Here is a 26,588-nt window from a genome sequence, read left to right on the forward strand (position 1 = left end):
TTTTGCCACTCAAATGTATTCTTCAACTGATTGACATATGTATGCACTCACTCCTGCAATATCTTGCTATGCAAGATGGCAGTATATGTAAATAAATAAAATAAATAAATAAACCAACTCATCAACACTACTATGGTAACTAAGGAATAAGGATTCAACAAAAGGCACTGCCGATACAGCAAGAATTGGGTTATTACTTGCACAGCTGACAATGGTTACCGTCTTTAGCGATGGCCTGCTGCGTTCACAGGCACGTTTAAATTTGACAGCAACCACTTTATGGTCAAACACACCCTTAACCACATTACATTGTTTTAGAAAACCAAGGTCAAAAATTGCATTTCCGTGTCTTATGCTGGATCGACAGAAAAAGTCTAGGGGTGTGCAAATAGTCGTTTTTGAGTCCAAATCAAATATGAATCTAATAGTGCCAGAACCAAATTGGATCAAATATTGAATACTTTTCTAATGTTTTTCAAATAATGAACAGCCGTTATCACAATTAATACAAAACGGTGTTCACATCCCAGTAATCTTTAAGTTAGCAAGTTTCTCTCGGGGGTTGCAATGTGGGCTTGTTTGTAATGCATCTTCAAGGGGCGTACAGTAGCACTGTGTGTGTCCCTGTGTGTCTTCTCTTGTCCCGTATTTTAATCATGGTGCCGTACACCCCTTGAAGTTTGTATCATTGCATAGTAAGTTATGATGTGTTGTGTATGAAAAGCACAAATAGAGCATTAGGAGCAAGAAAAAATATGGGGTTTCACATGCCAAAACCTTGTTTCTGATTATGAAGAACGCTGTAGTGGGGAACTCCAGAAATTTGGACCACCTGATGTTCTTTAATGTGCATCTAAATCTAAGTACATGGGTGTTTTCGCATTTCGCCCCCATCTAAATGCGGCTGCCGTAGCTGGGATTCAAACCCTTGACCTCGTGCTTAGCAGCTGAACACCATAGCCACTAAGCAACCACGGCGGGTATCATTAGGAGCAAACAAGTCGTTTGTTGCATGCACAGGGCTCTTCAGAGAGTGCAAATGATCGGTGTGGAGCCTGTAAAGTGACGAAGCCTTCCCCACTACAGAAGTTCTCATGTTTTATGTCTCTAATATGTCTGTGGGTGTGACCAACTTACTGTACCTTTTCTCAAGGTTTATATGTATTTGGGCACAGTCAAAATATTCGGAAGTATTTGAAGAATATTCGTATTTACGAATAGTAACCATTTGAATTGTTACTCAAAAATTTTGAATATTTGCCACCCCTAAAAAGTTACCGAAACCTTTGTCTCTACCTGTATATTCAAGTGAGTTACAATCAACACATGGAGCATTTAGATCATTGCATATTACCATTTTGTAAAAATCAAGCTTGTGTTTGATGATGTAGTCACTAACAGCAAGAGGCATCATGTTGCCGAGCATGGGGGATGACAGATGACACTAACCACCACCATAAGACCAGAAAAATTTATCTTGTACCACACAAATTAAGTCTTGGGAAGTGGTCGCAGCATGCAATGCTTATTGTCATTTTTGATAAGTAATGCCACACCACTAGCTCGACCATATAGTCGGTCACTTCATAAAACCATGTATCCAGGGTTTCGTGTCTAAGATTGAGTCATAGAGTCGTGCTTCTATTACAGCTACCAGCGATAGTTCATGATATTCGAAGAAGCAAGTGAACTTAACAACTTTGTTCAGTAAGCTACAGGCATTAGTTGTGGTCATAAGAAGGTCATTTGATACATTGAACAGGTAGATTTTTTTGCAGTTTTCACAATACACTTAACACTGTTCCATTTGTACCAAACGTTACCAATTATCAGGTGATCAAAAGGTAGTTATGCCTTTTCAGCCTTCTTTCACATTTCAACAGAGCACTGCCATAGCTCTTTTCATGCCTGGCGTACATGTGCTGAGAAGTCCTCGATGTATACCTTACCCCCATTCAGTTTTCTAGCGTTATGTAGGACCTGTTTTTCCCTTGAAGTCAAACAGTCTGCACTTGTCTTTTCTTTGCACCAAGTCTATGGCAAAGCTCAATGTCTATGCTGCTCGCACCTAACTTAGCTGTAATCAGTTTAGTTATCGAACCTAGTAACACTTCAGAAGTTTCACTGTTGGATTCAAGCAAGTAGTAAATAACAAGATTATTACTTAGAGGTCAAATTTCCAGATTCTCACTTTTCAGGAAGAGTGAGTGCACAGTAGCTTGTAAGTCAGCCACTGACTCAAGTACTTCCACTGAAAACTAATATTCTTACTGAATTCAAGTTTAGCTATGCATTCTTCAAATATGTTACATTTTGCACGGACAATTAGTACTTATTGAGTTACATGCATTTGGCCAGGTAGTACTTCTAGAATCATATTGACACGTGTACTTATCTTTATCGGGCGACCACATTTCGCCGCCTAACAAATGTTATCGCACAGCGCGGGACGCGCCTGCATTTATCTGAAGTTTATGGAAAGTTATCGATGCTTCTATCCGCTGTCTGTTGTCGCCGAACCTTGTGTTATCTGATTTCATCGCGTGACTCGAATGGTGTAGAACTTTGTGGAAGGCATGCGGGTCCCAACGATTAGTCTGGAACATTTGTCGACTGCTGTATAAAAGCCGACGCGCTTGAGCCGTTGATCAGATTTTCGACGGTCGCCGACCGTGTTCGCCGCTATCATTGTGCTATAAATGTAGCCTGTTTTTGTGAGCACGGGTTCGCCCAATAAAAGTTAGTTTTGTCTTTCACAGTATTGCTACTGTGTTCTTCAATGTCACCACCACGTGACATCTGGTGGAGGTGCTGCGTAAGTCCGGTCATGAATGGTTATTCTTGCCGTGCAGATTTCAGTCGGCATTATGAGGTGTCCTCCAGTGGTGCGAATTTGAGGGCCTTCCCATGCGGTCTTAACTTTCTTCAACTGGGCAGCGATGTGTCCACTCATGACGGAGTAATCAGCCCATGTCCACTAAGGCAATAACTGCGTGGCCATCGAGAAGCACGTCAAGGTCGGTGGTTCTTTGTCTGGCGTTGCAATTAGGTCTTGGCGTCGGATCACGGCTGTGTCGTGCTGAACTGAAGCTGGAACGTCGCGTGGTCAAGTTATCTTTTGTCGGTGCAGTCTTCGCTTCCTGACTTCGTCGGGACGGCGGCGTGTCATTATGTCGTTGAGATGGTCTCTTCGTCGTCTTCATCGGCGGCGGAGGATCTTCGTCAGTTCGACGAACAGCAACCGCACCTCCATCGGTTGCTGCTTTTAGTTTTCCTGATATGGGCTCGCAGAGCAGCCCCGGGCTGGGCCGGTGTATGGTCGGCACTGCGGTGACAGGTAGCGGGCTGGTAACAACAAATGGGACGGTCGTCGAGGGCTCCACTGAGTGGCGGCCAGGTAGTCGGCAATATCGCAAGGTCGTTCGCCAATCTGTGGTCGTGGCGCGTTAACGGCGAACCCTTGGAGTCCCATCTCCCGGTATGGGCATCGGCAGTAGATGTGCCCTGCTTCTCCGCAGTGATAGCAAAGCGGGCGGTGGTCGGGGGCGTGCCATACGTCAGTCTTTCTTGGAACGCTGCGTGAGGTGACGGCTTGGCGTGCTGGCGGCGGGGGTGGTGGTGGACGACGGAACTGTGTCGTCACTGGACCCTGTGGTGGGCGCGGAGAGGGAACGTGACGGCGGGCTACAGCGGCGTAAGTCGTTGCTTGCGGCTGAGGCTGTGGCGATTCAGGACGTACTCAGAGTTGTTGCTGGTGCTCTCTTTGCGGTTTGGGCTTGGATCACGGCTTGTCGGGGGCGTCCGGTACAGGAACGAAAAGCACCTCATCGATTAGTCTGCGTCGATTATTGTCGTCTGAACAAGATCACGAAGAAGGACGTATACCCCCTCCCACGGATAGACGACGCATTGGATCGGCTCTGCAACGCTAAATACTTCGCGTCAATGGACCTCAAGTCTGGCTATTGGCAAATAGAAGTTGACAAAAGAGATCGCGAAAAGACCGCCTTCATCACCCCAGACGGCCTCTACGAGTTCAAGGTCATGCCATTCAGACTGTGCTCGGCATCTGCAACGTTCCAGCGCGTGATGGACACGGTTTTAGCAGGATTGAAGTGGAGTATGTACATTAGTGCCCCCTCTATTGCGCTGACCCCTAGTGAAGTCACGTATCTAAACAGATAGAAATCGTAATGTTAGTTTTTTTTCAACTGACCATGTTCTTAGTACAGTGACCTGCTGTTAGAACACTCCTTGTGACTGCCTTTCATTTTCTGCGCATTCCCCTCTCTTGTGTATATACACACAATGTTGTTGGAAGTCAGCGCTGTGTATGTCATCTCTCGCAATCCTTGTCCTTCGTGCTGTACGTTATTTTTGATCCCAGTCAGAATTTGGTAATGCCTGCCGTATGCATACCAGCTCATCCTTATTCTTCTGTAACTTTCCTTCTCATGGTCAGGGTCAGGTTTGAGTAACTGACCTAGATAAACATACTCCTGTACAGACTCTAGAGGCTGGCTGGCGATCACGAATTCTTGTTTCCATACTACAGTGAAAGCTCGTTAATTCGAACTTCAATAATTCAAATTTATGAATAATTCGAACTGTACGATTTGGTCCGGCCAAGCTCCACAGAAGTCTATGTATAAAAAAGTCCGTTAATTCGAACGCGACAAAGTTCCCTCACGGATAATTCGAACTACCCTCGCCTGGCACACGGCCAGAGAAACGCGCCTACTGCCTACAGACAAGGCTGTATTGCCTCCTAAACGGAGAGAACGGCGAGAGAAGGCAAAATCGGAAAACAAATCTAACCGACGTGGGGTCAGCCAGAAGGCAGCGGCGGCTGCCGCCTCTCCGTTCTACGTAACCTCCCAGACTTCTTGCCCATTGCGAATCTCGGAGGCTTTGCAAATCTTGTACAGCTGCTAATGTTGTGCGGAGATGGCACGGCAAGCGCCAAAACACAGCGAATCAAGTACGTCGCAGCTGCGCTTGCAATCAAGAACCAACGAATCAGGGCCTTCGCCACCTTCACATGTTCGGCGTCTTTGTCTCGGCAGTCTTCATCGGTTGTGTACCTCTGTTTTCAGCTTAGGAGGTATCGGCCGTCGCGATTCATTGTGATGGTGTTAAGCCTCGGCTAACGTTCGTTTCGGTGGACATCGGCGGTGTGGCACAGTCGGACCCAGAGCTTCGACTTGAAGATGGCGTGTGCCCGCGGCACACGCCATCGCTTTCTGACACGCGAAATTTCTGACATTCCCTACTGCTTCAAAATCGCAGTGTACCGTTGCTTTCCTTCACTTTCCTTAGTTCGAACTTTCGTTGACTCAAACTGAAGTGGCTTCCCGTTGCGGTTCGAATTAACGAGCTTTTACTGTATACATACAGCAAATTTACATTAGCACTAATCCTACTCATTTGTTCTCCACAGTTTTTCCGCTCGTAAAGAATCTCGGAATTAGATCTTCATGGGTGACCGAGTACATTGGATAATATTGGTCAAAAACCTTAAGACAAAATAAAGCATAGCAACATTGCTACCCCTTGTAGAGTTATACAGTGACAAAATAACATTACTCAAATCATGCCCATTGATTGAAGACTAGTGCACTCAACAAAACCATTGTAACATTTTTATGCAAGAAAGTTGCAAATACAAGATCAGTTCAAAGTCTCAAATTCCAAGTACTGCCTGTAGCAGTGACATATTTACATAACATTAATCCCACTTTAGTACTTGCTATAAATGCTACAGAATCATTAAAAAAAATGCATCTCTTTCTCACAGTTTTTTGTTAAGATGGAACCACCCCATCCCAGCTCTCAGTTTTGATGAGCTACAAGATTTGTAAACCCCCCAATACTCGACAACATAATTAAAATAGTGATTATACATTTCACTAACTGAAGCTTGGAGAACGAAATGCACATGTAATTGTAGTTACACCAGCCCACTCTCCAGCAGCAATTCGATATGTATATCGGATTTGACCGAAATTTAAACGAGTACACGAAGATCCCGAAAACAATGGAAATCATCTTTGATTTACGACCAAAAGATATATTTATACATGCTCTGCTGCAGTACTGTATAAAGTTGCATGGCATCTTTCCAATAAACTTAATTCGAACTGCAGCTCCCGTGTGTCTTTCTGTCTCTGTCCTCGTCAATCGCACTGCAAAAGCTTCTGTGTCAACAATGAACCTCTAGTGGCCAAATGTTTTATGGTGTATGGGCACCCTGCAATGCAGTTTGCCTGTACATGTCGCGCCACCTGACAGCGGCGGTGAGCACCCGTGGGTAGGCCCTCACCGTCATTTCACCTTTGCCCGTGGTGTGCTCAGGCCCGCCTGCAAGCCTGCTTTTCTAATTTTCCAATTGATTCCCCGCGGCCTCTTGGCCGCTCCTTCGTGAGAAGTGTGAAGAAAAAGAAGCGCAGATACTGCTGCGTTAAGGACTGTCACAACCGCGAAGGGGATGTCGGCATCAGATTGTACCGCTTCCCTTCAAAACCGGGGAAGCAACCCGGCGGCTGAAGTGGATCGTCGCAGTTCGTGTCGGTCTTGTGAATTTCTGTTAAACTAACGAATACGTAAGTGCAATAACAAGAAAAAGAAAATGAAAACGAGCCAGCAGCGGCATCTGTAAAAACACGCAATAAAGCGTCAACTGCATAAAAACGCGTGAATTGATTCCGGTTGTTGTAAATCAGTTTTGATAGTTGTTTAGCTGGTCTTGCTCCAAAACAAATGCGCAGTGGTTGTTAGGTGTCAAATAAGCGCTCCTTGCGGGAGCTTTGTATGCGCTGTGCTTCTTCCTCCGCCAAGATCAAGGTGCGAATGCTGGAACCGAGCTCATTCGTGCCGATGTTTTCTTGCGCTTAGAACAACAGAACCATAGGGTTGGATACACTGCAGTACACGTCGAGTATTCGAAAATTAGCATTTCCCTCGCGCACACAAGTGCATATTTGTTCAGTCTTCACGTTGTTTAGTCTCAGCTGATTGCTCTCTATATGCTTCAGCGGTAATGCCTGTCTCTCACATTCGAGCCCGAACGACAATACCAGAATAAGCTTGAGGCACTTTGTCAAAGGAGAAAAAAAGCACCTACCGGCCAATTCGCCAGAACCTCTACAATGTGAGGCGTAAGGCACGCTCCAAGTAAGGAAGCGACAAATGACAGTTCAAAGACGTCCACGGCCGTATCTGCTCACTCAAGTGGCATAAAATAATAATTTGTTAACCCACTTTGAGATCGACGTCGTAAGCATTCTAACTTTATTTGTGATAAATACTTCGCGACCTGCGGCGGTTGCTTACTGGCTACGGTGTTGGGCTGCTGAGCGGGAGGTCACGGGAGTAAATCCCGGCCACGGCGGCCGAATTTCGATGGGGTCGAAATACCAAAACACCCGTGTAATTAGATTTAGAGCCACGTTAAAGAAGCCCAGGTGGTCCACATTATTCCGGAGTCTCCCACCACGGCGTGCCTCCGAATCAGATCGTGATTTTGGCACCTAAAACACCACAATTTAATTTAAGCACGTCACTGTAATGTCCGTGCTGCTTACTTCTTTGACACGGTATACGTCGTTGTAGTCGTAAATTTGATGTCCTTTCTCAAGCGTAGGCGGTAAAAAATATGCCTCGACGTTTTCCATTGCCTCAAAACCGGAATTTAGAACGTCCGAAAGTCTTCAAACGAGCGCCACAAAAGCATGCCTCCGCCGCAGCGGCCGCCTCGGTGTTTCGCGCAACTGACACGGTGGCGCTGACGGCTGAGCCGATTAAAATTAAAAAATTAAAAAATTAAAAAATTAAAAGGTGAAAGTGAAAGTTGGTTGTCAGAAATACGTGAGAAAAAGAAGGCCGCACCTAGAATATTTTGGAATCACATAAAATTATTAGGCAGGAAATCAACAACAATACAACAACATATCCTAGACGAAGATGAAAACAGACTGGAAGGAGAAGCAGCAATAAATTACATCCAAAAAGTAACAGCCGAATCTTTCCAAGGCAAGGACGAGGTTGTATTTGAAGAAAAAAAGAACATGAAAGAGACCCAAGGGGGAAAGGAGCTAGTGCTTACAAATTTAAACTGGAAGAAAGCGGAAGAGAAAATTCCTAAGCGCACAGCCACAGGGCTAGACGAGGTTCCCGTTAGGCTGATAAATGAACTGGGACCAAAAAGTAAGGAAGCTCTCGTGAAAGCAGTTGAAAAAACTTTAAAAGATAGACGAATACCAGACAGTTGGCGACAAAGTAGAATGAATTTAATTTATAAAGGTAAGGGGGAGAAAGACAGAATTCACTCGTATAGACCGTTGACCATTACATCGGTAATATACAGGCTAGCAATGCAGGCAATCAAATTAAAGCTTCAAGCATGGGCAGAAAATAATGACATTTTGGGAGAGCTTCAGAATGGCTTTAGAATAGGTAGGCGTTTGGATGATAACTTGTTTGTTCTTACTCAGTGTATTGAAATATCAAAAGCAGAAAGCAGACCGTTGTATGTGGCCTTTTTGGACATTACAGGAGCATACGACAACGTAGACCGCAGCATTTTGTGGGATATTCTGGAAGGGGAAGGCTTAGGTAACGATTGTATACAGCTTTTGAGAGAGATTTACCTAGAAAATACTGTTTGCGTTGAATGGGAAGGGATGAGGAGCGCGGAGAAAGTTCATATCAACAAGGGACTGAGGCAGGGGTGCCCTTTATCCCCGCTGCTGTTTATGATGTACATGGTGAGAATGGAGAGGGCGCTAGAAGGAAGTAATATCGGGTTTAATCTCTCATACAAACAGGCAGGTACAGTAATAGAGCAGCAACTCCCAGGTTTTTTTTATGCGGACGACATTGTGTTGCTCGCAAACAAGCAAAGTGATTTGCAACGTCTGGCTAATATCTGTGGACAGGAAGGCAACAATTTAGGTTTGAAATTTAGTGTTAGAAAATCAGGTGTTATTGTATTCAATGAAAACAGTGAACAGACAGTGGAGATACAGGGCCAAGAAATACCTCGGGTAACAGAATATAAATACCTTGGTATATGGATAAACGAAGGCAACGGATATATGGAAACACAGGAAAAAACCATAACAGTCAAGGGGAAGAGAAATGCAGCCATAATGAAGCACAGAGCGCTATGGGGATACAATAGGTACGAGGTCCTCCGAGGTATGTGGAAAGGGGTAATGGTTCCAGGACTTACTTTTGCAAATGCGGTTGTTTGCTTTAAATCAGGGGTACAATCAGGACTCGACGGGAACCAAAGGTCAGTGGGTCGCCTCGCATTGGGCGCTCACGGGAAGACTACAAATGAAGCTGTGCAAGGGGATATGGGCTGGACTAGTTTTGAAGTGAGGGAAGCTCGCAGTAAAATTGAGTATGAAGAACGGCTGAGGAATATGGAGGAAAGTAAATGGGCTGGGAGAGTGTTCAGGTATCTGTACAGGCAAAACATTGATTCACAGTGGAGGAAAAGAACTAGGAAGCTTACCAGCAAGTATGCGGCCTGTGGGGTGGGCAACACAGCAACAAAGAAGGTCAAGCGGAAAGTCAGAGAGGCTGAATTAATCTCATGGGTGGCGGCAATGGAAAAGAAACCTGCCATGAGTAACTACTTAAGGGGAAAAAACGAAATTAGGAAAGAAACCATTTATGATAACTCAAAGGGAAGCTCATTACTTTTCGAAGCGAGATCGGGATGCCTTAGAACACGCACGTATAAAGCGAGATATAAGAAGGAAGAAGAAGCATGTGCTTGCTGCGGTAAAGCTAGGGAAACGACGGAGCATATTTTATTAGAATGTGAAGACATCTATCCAGCGGTCGATTTAGGCACCACTGGCCTCCTTGAAGCCCTTGGGTTCAGCGGGAGCAGTGGTAAAGCAAACAGGTCCGCAATAGACATCAGTAAGAGGCGATTGGAGGATTGGTGGAAGAAAAGTAGGGAAACGACAAAGGACGGAGACGTACAAAAGCACAGTTCGCAATAGGGTATCAGAAAATTTGGACGTGGTAGTTCATAGTGTGTTTTTTTTTTCTCATGGGTTAACCTAGGTAGGATATTAGGCAGCATAGTAGCAAGAGCTTGGTGGCGCAAGCCACCGCCCCGTTCCAAAGGGGACGCTCATAACATCCATCCATCCATCCATCGCCACGCCGCCTGACCATTGCAGGGAGCCTATAGTGTTGATGATGAAACACACCCCTTTGAAACGAGGCGGTGGTGTGAGCCACCATGCTCCTGCATATACTATTCAGGCTCATATGCGACTTTACTATCGCTAGATGGGTATGTTTTACTTTCAACTCCTTAATGTCACCTTAAGGTCAGGACATCGAGCTGTCGTTGCGCAATGAATATTAAACAGCATTATTCCTAACATGCCCAAGCTCGATCATACCACTACCTTACGATGTATCAATGCAGTTCCCGGCGCTGAACACTGTGCTGCAGTGAAAAAACAATGCGCACAATGATGATCGCACAATACGTGCTAGGCAGCAAAGCTAACCTGGGTGAGCTTCATCCGCGTCTCGCACGGCGCCTGGCACTCGCTGCAGCTGGTCGCAAAGCCCAGCACGTCGTCGTGCAAGTCTTGCTCGCTGGACTCCGACGAGGCAACAATGCCCAAGGAGGAGTCCTGGTCGGCTGTTCGCTGGTATCGGCGCACTGTCATAGACGGGTCGGCACCAGGAGCTTGCGGGTTCTCCACAAAACTGTTGCCCGACGGGTCATCCAAAATGAGACGGAACGGCGTTTTCAGCTCCTGCAGCTTCTTCAGCCGGGACACAAAGTCCGAAAGCTTAACACGACCCTCGCCTTCTGAACAGTCGGCCATAGAGGTTTCCAGGCCTAGAGCCACTCGCTGCAACACTCCTTCGACAGTAGTAACGCTGCCTTCCTGCGTTCTCGCGGGTATCTCGAGTTCCACTTCGGGCACCACCACTGCAGCATCTTTTGTCTTCACCACCTGTCGGTTCAAGTCCTGCTTGGTGCGCACAAGTAGCTCGAAGCGGATCCCCGTCGGTTGAATGGTAGCAGCTGGCTGCAGCTCGCTGTTCTGCCAACCGCAGTGCTCACAACGGAAAGACATCACCACGATTTCCTTGTAGAAAGGAATTTTGGTGAGCAGTAACCGCGTGGTTCCGTTTTCCCGGCATTGCAGGCACAGGCTTTCCAGCTCAGTTACCTGCGGATCATCGCCAGAGAGAGCAGGAAACAGACCGGTGTCTACCATGTTTCCTCTGCTGACAACCGAAGAAATTTATCCGTGTACTTCGTCCCGTTTCATTACACCTCGAAGAGCGCAAAAATGCAACCGCTTGATCCGCATATATCTGTTCAAGGCACGACCTACTGCATAGTAGGTCGTGGTTCAAGGCGTGCACACGCACGTGGGTACGATTTGAGGATTTGAGCATATGATTTGAGCATTTGAGGGCATAGAGTTAGTAGAACAACTCTAGAAAAACTGGGCCGGAACTAGGGCGCCGCCCTGTTGCTACTGGTCAATGTGGCCAGCGCAATTACTATTGAAAGAGCTGAGAACAAGTACAGGTCACCTTATGCTTTGTCATCTAAAAACGCATACCTGATGGCTTTATGAAGGTGGTACGTTAATATGAAGTTTACAGAAAGCGATCGCTAAGTCCGTGACTTATGTAAATCACGATGCACGCATTCATGCAATAAAGGATGACGCGAATTTCGGTTTCGAATCTGTTTTTTGGATGCGTAGTACTTTCGTACAGTTTAGGTTTGACATGCGATCGCGCGTCGACATCGGACGCTATGGCACACTCGTGCCTTATGTGCCACCGAAGCCCCGAAGTGGTCTGGCATATACCTTCACATGTAAGTAAACGAATGTATCTCCTTGTTGAGAATATCGCGCGAGTAGGCAGCTCTTGTGGTACATCACAATCGTTTGAGAAGCGTCACAGTAGAGCATTTTTCTGCATGCGGAGCGGTGCTTTTATTTGCAGGTTTCCCTTCAGTAGGAAATTGCTGGACAGGCGGACCAGCGCACCGGAATTGTACTGGCGAAGCCAAAAGCAACTCAAAGAATCTGTTTAATTGTTGCACTTTGAACAATCATGCTTCTACAAAGGCCACAGCAGAAAAAACAGCCTGATGCCAAGTATTTCTGTGCCACGAAGTAATCAAGAGGCGAGTGCCTAATGCGGACGAAATCTAGTGCATCGAGACTTAGAACGACAGAAAGCTGAGCTAGTTCGTAAGGATTCATTATGCAAAACAGAGGTGAGGCGTGCAGACAGGACACAAGAGTAGAGAAGTGGGCGGCGCTCGTGTTGTTTGCTTGTAAATACTCTACTCTTGTGTCCTGTCTGCACGCCTCACCTCCGTTTTGCATAACGAGTGCATCAACCCACATATTAATAGCTTAGGCGTTTTATTAACTGTACAATATTTTCAACACTTCCCTGCATGCTATTTCATGTGGAATATCTTTTCTGGTCACAAATTTGTGCAGCGAATCTATTTGCATGATCGACTCCGGGCCTGTGGGACCGTTCACTTGCACTTGATGCTGAGTCTTTTACATGTATCCATAAACTGCGGATAAGCACATCAGATCCCTGCGAGCATTTTCAAAATTCAATTATTCTCGACAACAGGCACATATGCAATACTGACATAATCCCGAATACCACTAAGCAGCTGGGGCACATTTTTGTTGACCATACTCGCAGGTAAAATAAGTACATCATGTGGACAGCTCCAGCTCATTTTCCTTAAGTCAGTGTGTACACAAGGGTTACGCAAAAATAATTTTTTTCTCGCGCACCGATTATTTTGCTGTATAAGCAAGAGAACCCACCACGTTAGTGTAACGTATCTTACACTAATATGTGCTTTCATTTACGAAGTGAGATGAGTTACTTTTATGGCTCATTCAGTCATATCACACTGCAAGCTGCATTCATCAATCTTCAATTGGATTTTGCAAATGTTTAATGAAACATGTTTCCCTTTTATGCAGATATGCAATGGCAAGCCCCCATGTGTTCCAAAAGTAAAATTTAAGCTCTAAATTAAAAAAGATATTTCTAGTCAGAAACAAGCAAAAATGGTGACTGCAGGGTATCAGAAGCCCAAGGTACAGAAATTATGAGAAGTGTCGAATGATTTTAAGGAAAGAGTCATGTTTGAAAATGCAAGACTCTGTGGAGGTCAAGCAAGTCAATATAGGTAGAATACTCTGCAAAATTATGCGAGTGAAGGGATGTCAAACAATGGGTCAGGAAATGCATTGTTTTTCTGCAAAACAAAAGCTGATTGCCATTACATAAGTCACTTTAGCATCATGATAAATTCAGAAATAAACCAAAAAACAAGACACGCAAAAATAAAAAGACCATTTAATGATATTCCAGCAGAACTTTTTGTTGGGCTAGTTGGTGTATATTACTGAAGTACTATAGCGCCAGAAAGACGACACAAGAAGAAGAGACACGGACATAAGCGCTCGTCCGTGTCTCTTCTTCTTGTGTCGTCTGTTTGGCGCTATAGTACTTCAGCCATTTAATGATGCTCTCTCCACACTGGGATAAATAAAAACAAACACATCACATCTAATGTGGACATATCAGATGCCTTGTGAAACACTAAAGGAACAATTCAGTTTTGAGCTGTGGCACTTGCCGCATAGATGTGGGGGGGCCTTGCACCAATAGTGATAGTTACCACTGCATTTAGAAATTCAAAGCATTCGTGCAGACAAGGATGATTCTTTATATTTTTGGCTACCACATCAAATGCTTCCACCAAGTGTTACAATGCTGCACGCAGCCATGCTAAGGATCTCGCAGCAACACCTGCAGGTAAAAAGCAGAAGCAGTCAAAGTGGTGGTGTGTACTGGACACTATGTTTGAGAACTTTTAGGCAAGAAGAGTGCAAGAAGCAGACATAACAACTGCATTTATTTCCATAATTCCCCATATAAATGGCCTTTTCTTTTTGCTTAGACAATGCCTACGCCTAGCCACAGCAGCTCCCTCATACAGACTCCACAAGCCAAAAGGCCGTGGAGACAAATGCAGGTGAGAGGCAATAAGCAATAGCACTGGTATCGACATTCATCTAATTTCTTTTTATTTCGTTTAGGCAGCCAGCACACCTCGAACAGCCACCTTGACTGCGGGTGTGTCACCCTAGTCGCCAAGGAAACATTTGAGGGAAAGTGACAGGCAATGTGAACAGCCACTTCTCCATGTAAACAATACTCTTTCTCTCGGATGACTCCTACGCGTCGCCACACCAGCACACTTGTGCACAAAAATGCCGCGGAGGCACGTGCAGGTCAGAGGCAAGAAGCAGTGGCACTGGTGTCAACGTTCACCCAATTTCTTTTTCTTACACACACTGAGGCAGCCAGCACACCTCGAACAGCCACCTTGACTGCGGGTGTGTTAGTAGATTCCTGTTGTACATATGCTCATAATAAACTTCAGTAAACTTGAACTTCATAATAAACTTGAAGGCAAATGGGACATTGATGCATAGTATTTTTGAACATTTATTGTACACATACAATATATGTTATACTTTGCAGTGCTACGAAGCGTATTTTGAAGCTTCCACTTATATTTTGCACCTTTAATTATGTATGTGTTGTGTGGCCCTCAATGCAGTTCATGTTGTAGCAGCTGCTTTGTTTGTGTATTGCACATTGGCTTAAGCTCGTGATATCCACATACTTCTCTCACATATACAAAATAACGTTCTATGTAGTCCTCAGTGTTACAACAAAAAAAGTAAACAATCCGATCGTGGAATTGTGTTTATTACAGTGATTCCTACGACAGTTACTCACAAGTTGACAACTTGAACTGGTCAATCGGTCCATAGCCTCCTCTATTTTTCAAAAATAAAAACGGCTATGATCCGTCATGGCAAGGAATTGTATTACATTGCTGGAGAATTCTGTGCTTAAGTCGAATAAACTTGGGAAGGAAATCGTGAAGCTTTACTCCCGAAAAGCACCTGTACGTTCATAGAATTTACAGTTCAAATGCAACACATATCCTCACTTAAATTTTAGAAGAATTTATAATTTCAGTAAATTGAAATTGCAGATAAACAGAATTCAATAAATTGAAGATTTCTATATGCACACCAAATAAGTTCTGCAAAGTAAAACGGTTTGCTACATTAAAGTTCAATATATGGAGGTCTAATTGTACAAAATTGATTGATATAGGGGTTGATTGGATACAGGGTGTGCATATTCACACGCCTGCTTCCTTAGTCAGTCGTTACGTGCCGGTCTACTTGGGCAATGAACCAAGCAACAATGTTAATGTTTTCGAACTATTCATATATCGGGAGCACACAGAGAAGGTGATCTATAACCTCCAGGCATATGGTGACTTTCTGTTCCAAAAGAAAAAAAAGTAATAGTAATAATGTGTACAGTGGCATAGCAGAGTAAACAAACAAAAAAGCTGTCTTTTTAAGACAATGCTACATTTTTTTTTCCTAATTACAGCAGCCGTGCAAGGTGTTCTAGATCGGTTACAATATTTGAAAATTCATTGTGATGGGCCAGTCTGTTTCCCTTAGTGTTATAATGGCCTCATATTCTTGCGAAGTTAATCATATGACTCCTTTATCCTTACTACATTGAACTCCTGAAATGTTTTATTCCGGCCACTGCTCCTCATCCACCATGCTGCTTCTGCTTAATAGTTCTCAAGGCAATTATATTGCCCTCCTGTCCCTATTATTCAGGCAGAGAAACAGATCCACATGGCCATCACAAGCTAATTTTCACTTGCACATGCCCTGACATTCAAAACATTGCAGTTGAGCTAGAAGCTAGAGGGAAGCTAGAATTAGCACTAGTGAAATGTGAAGGTTGTTAGCAAAGGTGCCCACAGTGTGTGAGGCCACAGTTTATGCGAAGATAAAAGTTCTGAGAAAAATTATATAAATTTTGCAGGTAATATTGTTGTTTTATTAATACTGCTCTTGCTTTAGTTATCCTTTTTTTTAGTCACCATATGTGTTAAATGTCACAGCATTTGATATTATAGCATTGACATATATATCAGTGGGGTGGGGGGTCCTCATCTGGATAGTTCATTTCTAATGCATACACTTTGCATGGCTTGTTCGCGTTGCCAACACCTACTGTATTACTTTGCAATTAAAACCTTCACAATTGTTTTTCGCACAAAAATAAAACAAGCAGTCTAAAAATGTTCCTTTGTATCATGCAATATAGCACTCCTCTCACCTAAAGCTGTATGTTCTCGAGACACAAGTAAACAGCTACATGTTAGCTGCAAAACCTCTTAAATTTGCAACAATATCGAATATATTGAGACAAAAAAAATATCTTGGTGAACATATTGCTGCAGATGCTGACCAGCACATGAGTAGTGCTTCTTTTATTACAAACATTTAATCACATTGCAGAGAGTGTGTACCACTTAAATCACAATCATTTTATTGAGATATTTTTGTGTCATTTGCATGTGGCAGAAGCAGGAAATAGTAAGCTGACTCTGCCTTAAAGCAAACATATGCATGAGAGAGCGCTTAAAGCATTACCAAACCAAGGCTTTGGTGTCTAGACTTCACAACGAAGAGAGTAAAATGTGAGGTCACTTACCCTGTATTCTGAAACCATCTGTGACTGGAAGCTTCATTCCACTGAGCTGAGCGCAGTGCCACCCCTCGACTGAAGATGACACTGTGTTTCACAGTAATTGACATAAAGTTTAGTTAAAGCTAAGCAACCGCCTCTGTCAAGGAGTGGGGCTGCTGTGCATTTGAATCCAGGTGGAGTGTTGAGTGGAGAATATGGGAGTTAGTCATCTTTACCTATCCTCGAGCCTCTTAAGAGATTTCCTACAACATTTAAGCTCAGCCCTTCTGTTTTCTTACAGCATGGTTATTATAGGTGGTACAAAACATTCCATTGTACAGTTTCTATAATTCTTTGGCAAAACATCCATCACCTCACTAAACAGGAATAGGCTCAATAGGTTCACTGGTATCATATATAGTGTTTCCATCCAATACCTATTGCTATTACAAGGCATTGCAGACATTCAGTGACGTAGCCAGTAATTTATTTCAGGGAAGGATTCTCCACTGGCCACTACCACTCCCCTATCACCTCTCTCTCTAGCACTATATAAATGTGTGGAGGGTTTTACATCACACCAAGACAAACTCCTAGCACTCCCCGGACAGGAATGCTTTAGCAATGAGGATGCACATTTTTACGTTGCCAAAACAACTTTGCTTAACTTCTGACAAAAGTTTTTCACTGCTAAGGCATGCATCCACTACACCTAAAATTATGCTATCATCCTTGTGCTGTTTTTATAAATGACTATATTAAAAATAACATTTTGTTTACAAATTGATGTATTTATATAATGTATATTATGACCTTGTTGGTACATCAGGAAAGCGAACTGTGCTAAAAACATGACAGCACTCTGTCTTGTGTCTTCTCGTTCGCAGCCCAAGTAACAGTGGAGGTCAGCGTTATTTTCTTACCAGATTTGCTAGTGAGTGGTTCAGCCATGGCTGTGTATGGAAGAGAGCGGGCACTATTTTGCAAGTCGCCTACTACTTAATTGCAGGCATTATGGGCATGCTTCCCTGACACCTGCCTATGCTAAAGACTGCAGAGCAGCAAGCACAGCACATGCTATGACAGGGTAGGTGAATCTCAGCTAAGGCAACTGGCCACGGCCATCTGGTGTTGAGCGATCGAGCAGTGATGAGACAATCCCCCTATGTTCCATAATTTTTCACTTCATTCTTGATGCCCTTAATGCGCCTCACCACCCTAGCCCCCTTACCGTATCCACCTCCCCACTCCCTGGAGCTCTCTGAAACTCTCTTCAGCTAATCACTGTCCCACTTTTCAACATTCACTGGGTTGTTGAATGACGCAGCATTCTCTAACATTCCTATATTTATGTTTCTGTGTGGACATCGAAGCCATTCACCTAGCTCCCCTAGTTTGTTGTGGCGGCTTCTTAGCTTCCCTGGTCCAGCACCCCGTCCTTGATATAAATTGTCGTGCGCAAATCAGCATTCTGTAGGCCTTTCTTGTCCCGTTTTCTCTCCATTTTTTCATTCTTAGCAGTGTGTACAAACTAGCCTGAGAGCAAGCTCTTCTGAAGTTTATTAGCATAATGAAAGTCAGAGTCAATGGAAAGTAAAAAAAGAAAAAAAAAGGTAGGGGCCGGGAGTGTTTTTTATGAATTTTCTAAACAAGCAAGTTGTAATATAAGTAAGTTGTATAATAGCAAGCACCAAGTATGAAAGAATAAAAAACGCATTTGCACTTCACGCTGATAAAATTTACTGTGCTTTTACAGAAATGAAAATCATTGAAAAGGAAGTAAGTGTTTACGTTGAGATACGAGCACGTAATCTGTAAGCCTCGTAAGTTTATGTCAAGTAAAACAACATGAAATCCTGAGAGATTGAGCTTCTTAAGTACACGTGTTATAATAGGAACATCAACCTTCTTCAGGATGATAAAAGCACTGTAGATCAAGGTTCTCCACGTAGTGGAAACATTGTTAAATCTGTTAAGATGTGAATGTGGGCAAGTTGGTAACAAATTTCTAACTTGCTAAAGCACATTACTGTCCTCATAGAACTAATAACTATAGTTTCTTGTACATGTGTCTTGATCACATTCAGCACAACATTATGCATTTTTATCTTTCTTTAATACATTCTGTAGCCCCTCAATGGATTCAAGATGCTAGAAACCTATGTTGAACTACAAAGTGCTTGCCATTAAAAAAGACAAGAAGTCAGTTCCTGTGTTAGAAATATCTTAGTTAGAGAAAGGCTAAAATTTAGTATGAACATTAGCCATGTCTTGAAGTTTTCATCCTACTCATTTTACAGTTGAAGCTAGCTTGCTTCTCAGGTTAGTTGTGCTTAGAATTAAAGCACAACAAACAGATGAATGGCTTGTTGGGGCGTTATTCACAGAAAGTGGTCACTTTTCTCACTCTCAACCATAGTGTTTGGGCTACTGCTGGTACTGCTGGCCGCATAGCAGCCAGTGCAGTGCCACTGAGTGTCGTGTGCTGATGTGCCAGTTTTTTTAGCATGTGGACACTCCTCCCACAAGTTTTTTTCGAGGTTGTCTTGACGAAGGCCGAACAGTCAATGAGGCAGTTCTCGAAATTTTATAATTGGCGTAGAGTTTCCTTCAAGCATGCCACGAATGTTCCACGCATTGACGATGGCACTTCCAACAAGCAACTCAACAGCTACATACCTTTCTGTACCATTTGAGTCCTTTTCTAAGGCTGTTGTGGTATGACGTCATTTAGTCACTATAGTTGACGCCTTTTTTTACTGCATTGTAATCGAGACCGGCCTGATGTTTCATGATTGGTGCGCCGTCCCTTGTTTTCTTCCCACTGTCCACCAAAGTTGCTTCATATTTGGCGACAGATGTGAGTATCAGAACAGGCCTCTTGTCCATCCACTTCAGTGCCTTCACTCCATTTTTGGACTGAAGTCCAGTAACACTGCCATTTGCAACCTTTACTTCAGTGAGATCTTTTGGCAGCCTTTTCCTCACTGAGCGAACTGTGCCACGAATGAAAGTGTCTTCCTTTAGAAGGCGAAGAGTGAGCGGCAAGCTCATGTAGAAGTTGTCTACGTACAGCGGGCACACGACTTCCTTGTAATTTTGCAGGAATTTCAAGCATACATCTTTGGCATGTCCAATGCCAACTGTTCAGTCACACTTTCCGGCATATACATCAACCTTTAGCCTGTAACCGTCTTTGGTACATGCCTTGAACAGCCCGACTCTGTAAGAACGAAAGTCTGCCATGCCATGGCACTATTGTTTCATCTATCACAACCTCCTTTCCCGGCTCAAGCACAGTGGCAAAACTTTTGGTTCAATTACTCTACCAAAGGATGGATCTTAAAGACATGATCCTGCAACTCTGCAACCAGTTAATTGTCCGCAAAATGCCGGAACCTCAAAAGTAGGGAAAAGGCGGTCACGGCTCATATTTTGACGAATGAGTTCAACACCATACAGGTTACTTTTTGCCCAGTAGTGACTCAGATAGGAAGATGGACGAGATTAATACAAATTGGTATTCCAACAAATGCTTTCGTTTGTTGGAGATTGGTTTCCATCCAATTTTTCAACTTTGATTTAGATTTGGGAGTAGGAAGACAGAGGAGACCAATACAAATCAGTATTTGAATGAATGCTTTAATTTCTTTGGCATTGGTTTCCGTCCAATTTTTCAAGCATAATTTAGATTTAGGAGTAGTTGACTTCAACACTTGTTGTGTGAACCTGTTTGTTTCATTCACCATCATTTTCCAAATGTCATCCATAATAAACAGTGAACATAAAGATGGGGCATAACGGTTAGATGGCAACTGAATGATAGTGGGCGGCCTAGAGTGTGGTGTCACACTAGGCGAAGTGGTTGTTGCCGTTGTCCATTTCTCTTGAGATGGGCTGAGAGAAATGAGAGCATCGTATCCTGAATCATTCACCTCAGAATCATCAGTCAGGTCTGACTCTCCATTCGACATGCTGGCTGAAGTCTGTGATGGTTTGTAAACATTATCTTTGTCACTGATTTCACTGTCTGTCCACTGCTGAACATCTGACACTGAAGCACTTGACTCATCCGCTGGTGATCGCGAAGTTGCTGGTGCATTCTTCTGGCTCAAAACTAAGTTTATTTGTTTCCTCTGCATTGCGCTTTTTTTTTTGCATCCGTAAGGGGCATGAGGATCTATCTATTAGACACGCTGAAAAGTTTGGGAGTAGCAAGAAAAATGCAGGTACTTATTCCAATGGCACGTATTTCAAAAACTGCTGCAAAAGTTTGCAAGAAACCCAACTGAGAAATGCGCCGCCACTCCACTCTCCGAAACAAACATGCCACCCCGTGTCCAATGCAATAAAAATATATATTAGTTGCAATTTCAAACCTCAGATGGCAACACAAGAGCGAGAATTCTTGCGTGTGGGTCACTGGTGAGTCATGCCACACACAGCATAAAAACGTTTTCATTGAGTGCATCGTGGATTACCAGTGGGTCATAGCATTTAACATCAGACAAGTAGTCTACTGGCTATCTATAACCTCACACAACAAAAATCGTACCTCTGAGTTCAAGTGTCATAATGTTATCGCAGCAACAAGCAGATGAATGCCCGTAACTTTGCTGCTGCATAGGAGCACAGGCTGTGCTGTAATGGCACTCAGAGTGACACGTGACTTAGATTCAAGGCAGCATCAGTTATTTTTTGAATCTGTTGCTTCAGTGGACTAATTAAAGTTTAGAGAAATATTGAAAAATACAACCCGAATGTCTGGGTGCTTTTGTTTTACTTCGCACTGTAGCAAGAGAGATGAATTTCCGCTTCGTCTCCTTTTTCCGACGTTTGCACGCGCGCAGAGAACGAAACTATACGTCATTGTCTACATGTGTTCCAGCACTGCGATCATGAATGCTCTTTTATCCTCTCGCGTTTGCCTCAGTGCTGGGGCACTGACTTATACCGCTAATCACGTGTTCTCGTGTAGAGCGCGCACTATCGTCCGCTACAGGAAACGAGACAAGCGCAACAGCTCGCGCGACACCGTCCCCGGAAGTGTGCCGGTGACGGTGAAAAAAAGAAGACGGCAGGGTATACCCGCCGCGCGACCCCTCGGCTCCGGTATGGGAGAACGCAGTGAAGGAAATTTGCTTACACAGGCGAAACGGGGAATGTCGAGAGAGTGTTTATATAGGCGGCGACGCTCGCCTCCTGAAATCATGCGTTCGCGGCACTTCAATCATTCTCTATCTGCTGTTAATGAACCAATTTGAAAAATGCTTGCGGTAGAACACTTCTTAGAGGGCACGTAACAACTTTCAGTGTATAACCAAAATTTGTTATGTAGCCTGTGAGGGGCCCTTTAAAACAAACTCGGTAAAAATCGAGTGTACTGTGGGATGTTGTTACAGCTGCGTCGAGCTTCACAGCCCTCTACACAAGCATTGCTGTGAAGCCTGTGGCAGAAATAGAGTTTTATTAAATCATAGGACTGCATAGAGCGCGCTTTCGTGTTGTGCTACGTGAATTAAATCATTCGTTTCCTGCCTGCACAAACGTTTGCATCTCGAGTTTATTTCAAGCACACCGTATAATAATGTGCAGTTCCGTCGTGCTTCGCAGCACTATACACAAGCACTGCCGTAAAGCTAGTGGCAAAAGTACGATGTCATGAAACCAGATCAATGCTTATACCACGCTCTTTTGGTGCGCTGCGGGAATGGAAACATTGCTTGCCTGCCTGCACAAACGTCTGCATCTCGAGTTAATATCAAACAAACCATATATAATATGTGCAGTTTTGTCGAGCGCTTCACCGCACTGCACGCAAGCATTGCCATAAAGCCTGTAGTATAAATAGGGTTTCATGAAGTCAAATTAATGCGCAAACCTCGCACTTGTGGTGCACAAGGTAAACAAAGAATTCGTTGCCATGTCTCCGCAGTAGTTGGTCACGTTGATTTGTGTGAGCATATAGGTTCATGTGCCCCATCTACCTCTGTGATGAGAAAATAAGCAAGAATATCAGCTGCTATATGTCAATGCATATGCTTTTTATTACAAGGTGTAGGAGCAGTACATCTTACTGCATGAGTAAACCACTCATGGAAACAGTATGTTCCTTGAACATTGTAGCTGTTTAATGGCCTAGGAAGCGCTCTATATTGGAAGTTGCAATTTTTTTTTCTGTTCGCAAAATTCAATAACTCAATGCTTTTTCTAAAAGCAAAAAAAATTATTAATTTCGCAATGATACGTGTGCTGCGTCAGTAAGTTAAGTAGGCAGCACATATAATTGAGCTAAACCAGAGGAATATCTGCAGGTAGGGATTTATACAAATGTACAGAGTATTTTTTAAAAAATGTTTTCTCAAATGTTTTCACTGTGGAGTAAGGAGTTGCATATGCGTCCAGCGCTGATTTCCAGCGCTTAATTTTTGTTGAACCTTGATGTAACAAAGACGTAACACTCAGAACTCTACTTTGTTACATCAAAATTTTTTTTACAATGGAACACTGCATTCTACTATACGTGCCGCTCATGCGCCCCAAAATTTTGGCCCGGCCCTCTAAGAAAGTCACTGTTTTAAGTCACTGTTCTCTAAGTTTCGTCCGAAACTTAGATAACAGTGACAGTTTCGGACGAGTTTCGGACGAAACTCGTCCGAAACTTAGCAGCCACGTCGGCTTGCCGCCAATTTACACCGGCCGCAAATTACTTTTAAAAAATGTGGCACGCGCGGGCCGTGTATATGCACTCTGCTGCGCGCGGACAGCCCTATGCACGGGCACGGCCAGGCAAGAGACGTCGCGCGCTCTCTGACCCTAGCGCGCACTTGATCACGGGACGTGGACAGCGCGCATAAAGCTGCCATCCTTCTCGGCTCACAATCGCACCCTTTCATTAGCATGTGGGATGCAACGGAGCACTATAATTTTTGTCACACTTGGACTTTAAACCAAACATCAGGGCGATGGCGAAAATTCGCTTAGGGTGTCCAAAAATTGCTATCGCAATAATACACTCTGGATAAAGGTATTATGGAAATTATCTGTGGATGGGTCGAAACCCCCTCATTTCCCAAACACGCACCCATCCACTGGCACGCTGCACACATGGATCCCGCGCGGCACGCTGCATCATTAAGGCGTATCGTTCTTCTTTAGCTCTATGATCATTTCTGCAGTAGTCACTTGGCGAGAAGCTTAATTTCCAACCTATGCGCAAGTGTCGTACCTGAATTTCGAAAGTACACGGACCATATATATGTTGGCAAAATAATCGGAACTCACTATTTAGACTCGCCAAAATTATACTTAGCTGCTTACTTGAACTCATAAGAATATACTACTCAGCCGAGCTCACTCGGGCTCAAACTCGCCAAAATACTGCTCAGCTGGGCTCACTCAGACTCATGGGATGATCTGAGGGAGTTGACTCATCAGTGAGTTTGCCAGCGTATGATGTGTGCTGAACCACAAACCTGGCTTTCTTGAATAAAAACAGTTGGTCGCTGCAGCATATGGATGCACATAAGTGTAATACAGAGAGCGCGGCATTGTAAAGGCTGCCAGTTACCATGCCATGCTGCAGCTCATTTCAATCATGTCAAATGCAATACCCCTGCCAGCTTTTAGTCAGTCGATCTAATGTGATTGCTATTTATCTGATCACAACACCTCATTTTCCTGCCTAAGGCTTTGGGTGAATTTTCCTTGGCATCCATTTTGTTACTCTAACAGGTTACCAGTTATCTGTTGCCTATACGAAATTTGAAGTTGTGCACATGTCATGTGGACTCCATGCCAAACTCGTAGTACTGCATGCGTTTTTGCAGTTAGGTCTAGAGTTACAGAATCGCATGTGGGAGTTACTTTAGTTAGCAGCTGTAGCTTTGGAACAAACACGTGCATGAGAGTGTGCTTAAGTGTTACCTGTCAAGACTGGGAGCACCAAGGCAACTTGTGCAGTAAAGGCATGGGCAGTACGAGCCCACAGATTTTACTAAGTGTGGCTGAGGTGATGCGTCTAGATTTCACTATGAAGAGAGCCAAATAAAAGGTTGCCTATCCATCATACCTATTCTGGAGCCTTTTCTTGAGCTTTTCTAAAACATTAAGCTCAGTGTGTACACTTTATCACAGCATAATTATTACATGTGATATAAAACATTGTATTGTGCAGTTTCTCCAACTCTTCGTGAAGGCATCTATCCATACATAAAACAGGAATAGGCTCAATGTTGACATATCTCCACAGTAGGATCTCCAGGACCTCGTACTGTCACAATGCATCACAGACATTATTTAAGTGAACTCCAGAAGTGAAGCTCTTCGTTAACATTGGCTAAAATTGTATTTTTATATAGCAAAGTGATCATGCATAAATCTGTATGTCATGACAGAACACTTTGTTTCTCACGGACTTTAGTTTACAATTGTTTTCAAGATCACGAAAATTGTGCAGTGTGCTAGTTGGTTCGACATACTTAACACTGTTGTGCGGAGTGACGAAGGGACAGGACTTGAGCGAGAAAACAATAGACACCTGAGCACAAACTATCAACTGGTGATTATCACAAGGCAATGATTCTGCTGAAAAGTAGGAAACAAAGGAAAAGACAAGTCGTGGAAGCATACAACCTCAAGGTGGACCCACAGGGCTCATGTGTCAGCCCGCCGTCTATTTCACTCAGCAATAAAGAGATTAGCATAATCACTGACAATAGAGGGTGTAGGTAGACTGGGAAGAGGACTCCTGTGCATGCGTGTAAGCTTTATGTACGCTTCACTTGCAGAAAAATAAACCAGTTCATAGTTTGCGCTCAGGTGTCGTGTGTTGTTTTCTCACTCAAATCCTGACCCTTCATCGCTCTGCGCAATAGTGTTAAGTTTTCAGGTTGTTCACTATGTGATGTAGGAAGGGTTATATTGATGGGAAATCCCAATATTCTCAGGCATATCGCGAAAAATATGGCCCAAGTCAAGTGTCATTTTAGGCTTCACTGTCCCCTTATATAGGGCAAATAGTAATAGTTTGAATTCTATGGACGCTGGTTGCTTTTTCTGACTTAACCTAGGCAGTGCTCAGCTCTCAGTTGAAAGGAACAGGTAAACAGGAGGACTTGCCACATAAGCAGAAGGTAGCACTCCAGACTTAAGCTTAATATACTGCGTGCTTCCACAGCCCTAGGGGGCTAGTCTGTAAGTGGACTGTCCATTCCAGTACACGCTGAATGAATAGAGCACGAGAGCCCATGGTGATGATTGCCACTTGCTCTACCAGCTTATAGCTCTACCTAATCAGTGTGTGCTGAAACAGTCCACTTTGTGGATCCTTACAGAGTCCTTTTCTAGACTGATGTTTATGTTGGTAGGTTGCAAGTATTGCACTTTCTTTCCTTTGATGTGGGCAGTTCCCACATATGGATGCAATTTAACATATTGTATTCATATTGCCTTTGGTCTATACATATCTAATTCATGCTTATAACCAGGCCTACAAGCTCTTGTCCTGCATATTTATATAGCCTTCTCATTGGAGAATGGAGTCATTTTCCATTATACCCTCAAGCACTGGAAGTAGACACTGCAATAACCCCAAGGGAGGGGGGACAGTAACGCAAAAACCTTACTGGGCTTGTGGTGCTGCTGAAGGATGCACACATACCATTTATGCTAAAATTCCCAGCAGACATTCCAAAGTTTGTACGAGTTCGACTTTAGCTGGCTAAACTGAATGATTCATATTGAAGGCAATTCTTGCAACATTTGGTCAAACTGAATGAAACTGGACAGCACAATTAGCTGTGTTCATCTACCATTTATACGACTGCTGCCCCGAGCATTTTGCCTGTTACTTTGCCTTTCGTTTCTGTACTATCAAGTTCAAGTACACATGTACTATATCACTGTACAAGTAGAATGGCTTCAAGGCTTTTCCTGGGCAT

The 26,588-nt window shown here is 43.7% G+C and overlaps 1 protein-coding gene and 1 long non-coding RNA gene across 2 annotated transcripts in view; one reads left to right on the top strand and one right to left on the bottom strand.

Annotated features, from left to right (window-relative positions):
* Zpr1 (zinc finger protein Zpr1) overlaps positions 1 to 11,540 on the bottom strand; it is a 66,280-nt gene extending 54,740 nt beyond the window's left edge. Inside the window, exon 1 of the mRNA XM_070536811.1 lies at positions 10,542 to 11,540. Within this exon, the coding sequence (XP_070392912.1) occupies positions 10,542 to 11,267 (726 nt within the window). The 5' untranslated portion in view covers positions 11,268 to 11,540. The remainder of the gene's footprint in view (positions 1 to 10,541) is intronic.
* Positions 11,541 to 11,767: 227 nt separating this feature from the next.
* Positions 11,768 to 14,849, top strand: LOC139059576 (uncharacterized). The gene is made up of 3 exons (XR_011514209.1): positions 11,768 to 11,884; positions 14,021 to 14,095; positions 14,160 to 14,849. It is a non-coding gene; the product is annotated as an uncharacterized lncRNA (long non-coding RNA).
* The last annotated feature ends 11,739 nt before the right edge of the window (positions 14,850 to 26,588 follow it).

Source organism: Dermacentor albipictus, chromosome 4, assembly GCF_038994185.2.
Source record: "Dermacentor albipictus isolate Rhodes 1998 colony chromosome 4, USDA_Dalb.pri_finalv2, whole genome shotgun sequence".
Classification (NCBI taxonomy): Eukaryota; Metazoa; Arthropoda; class Arachnida; order Ixodida; family Ixodidae; genus Dermacentor; species Dermacentor albipictus.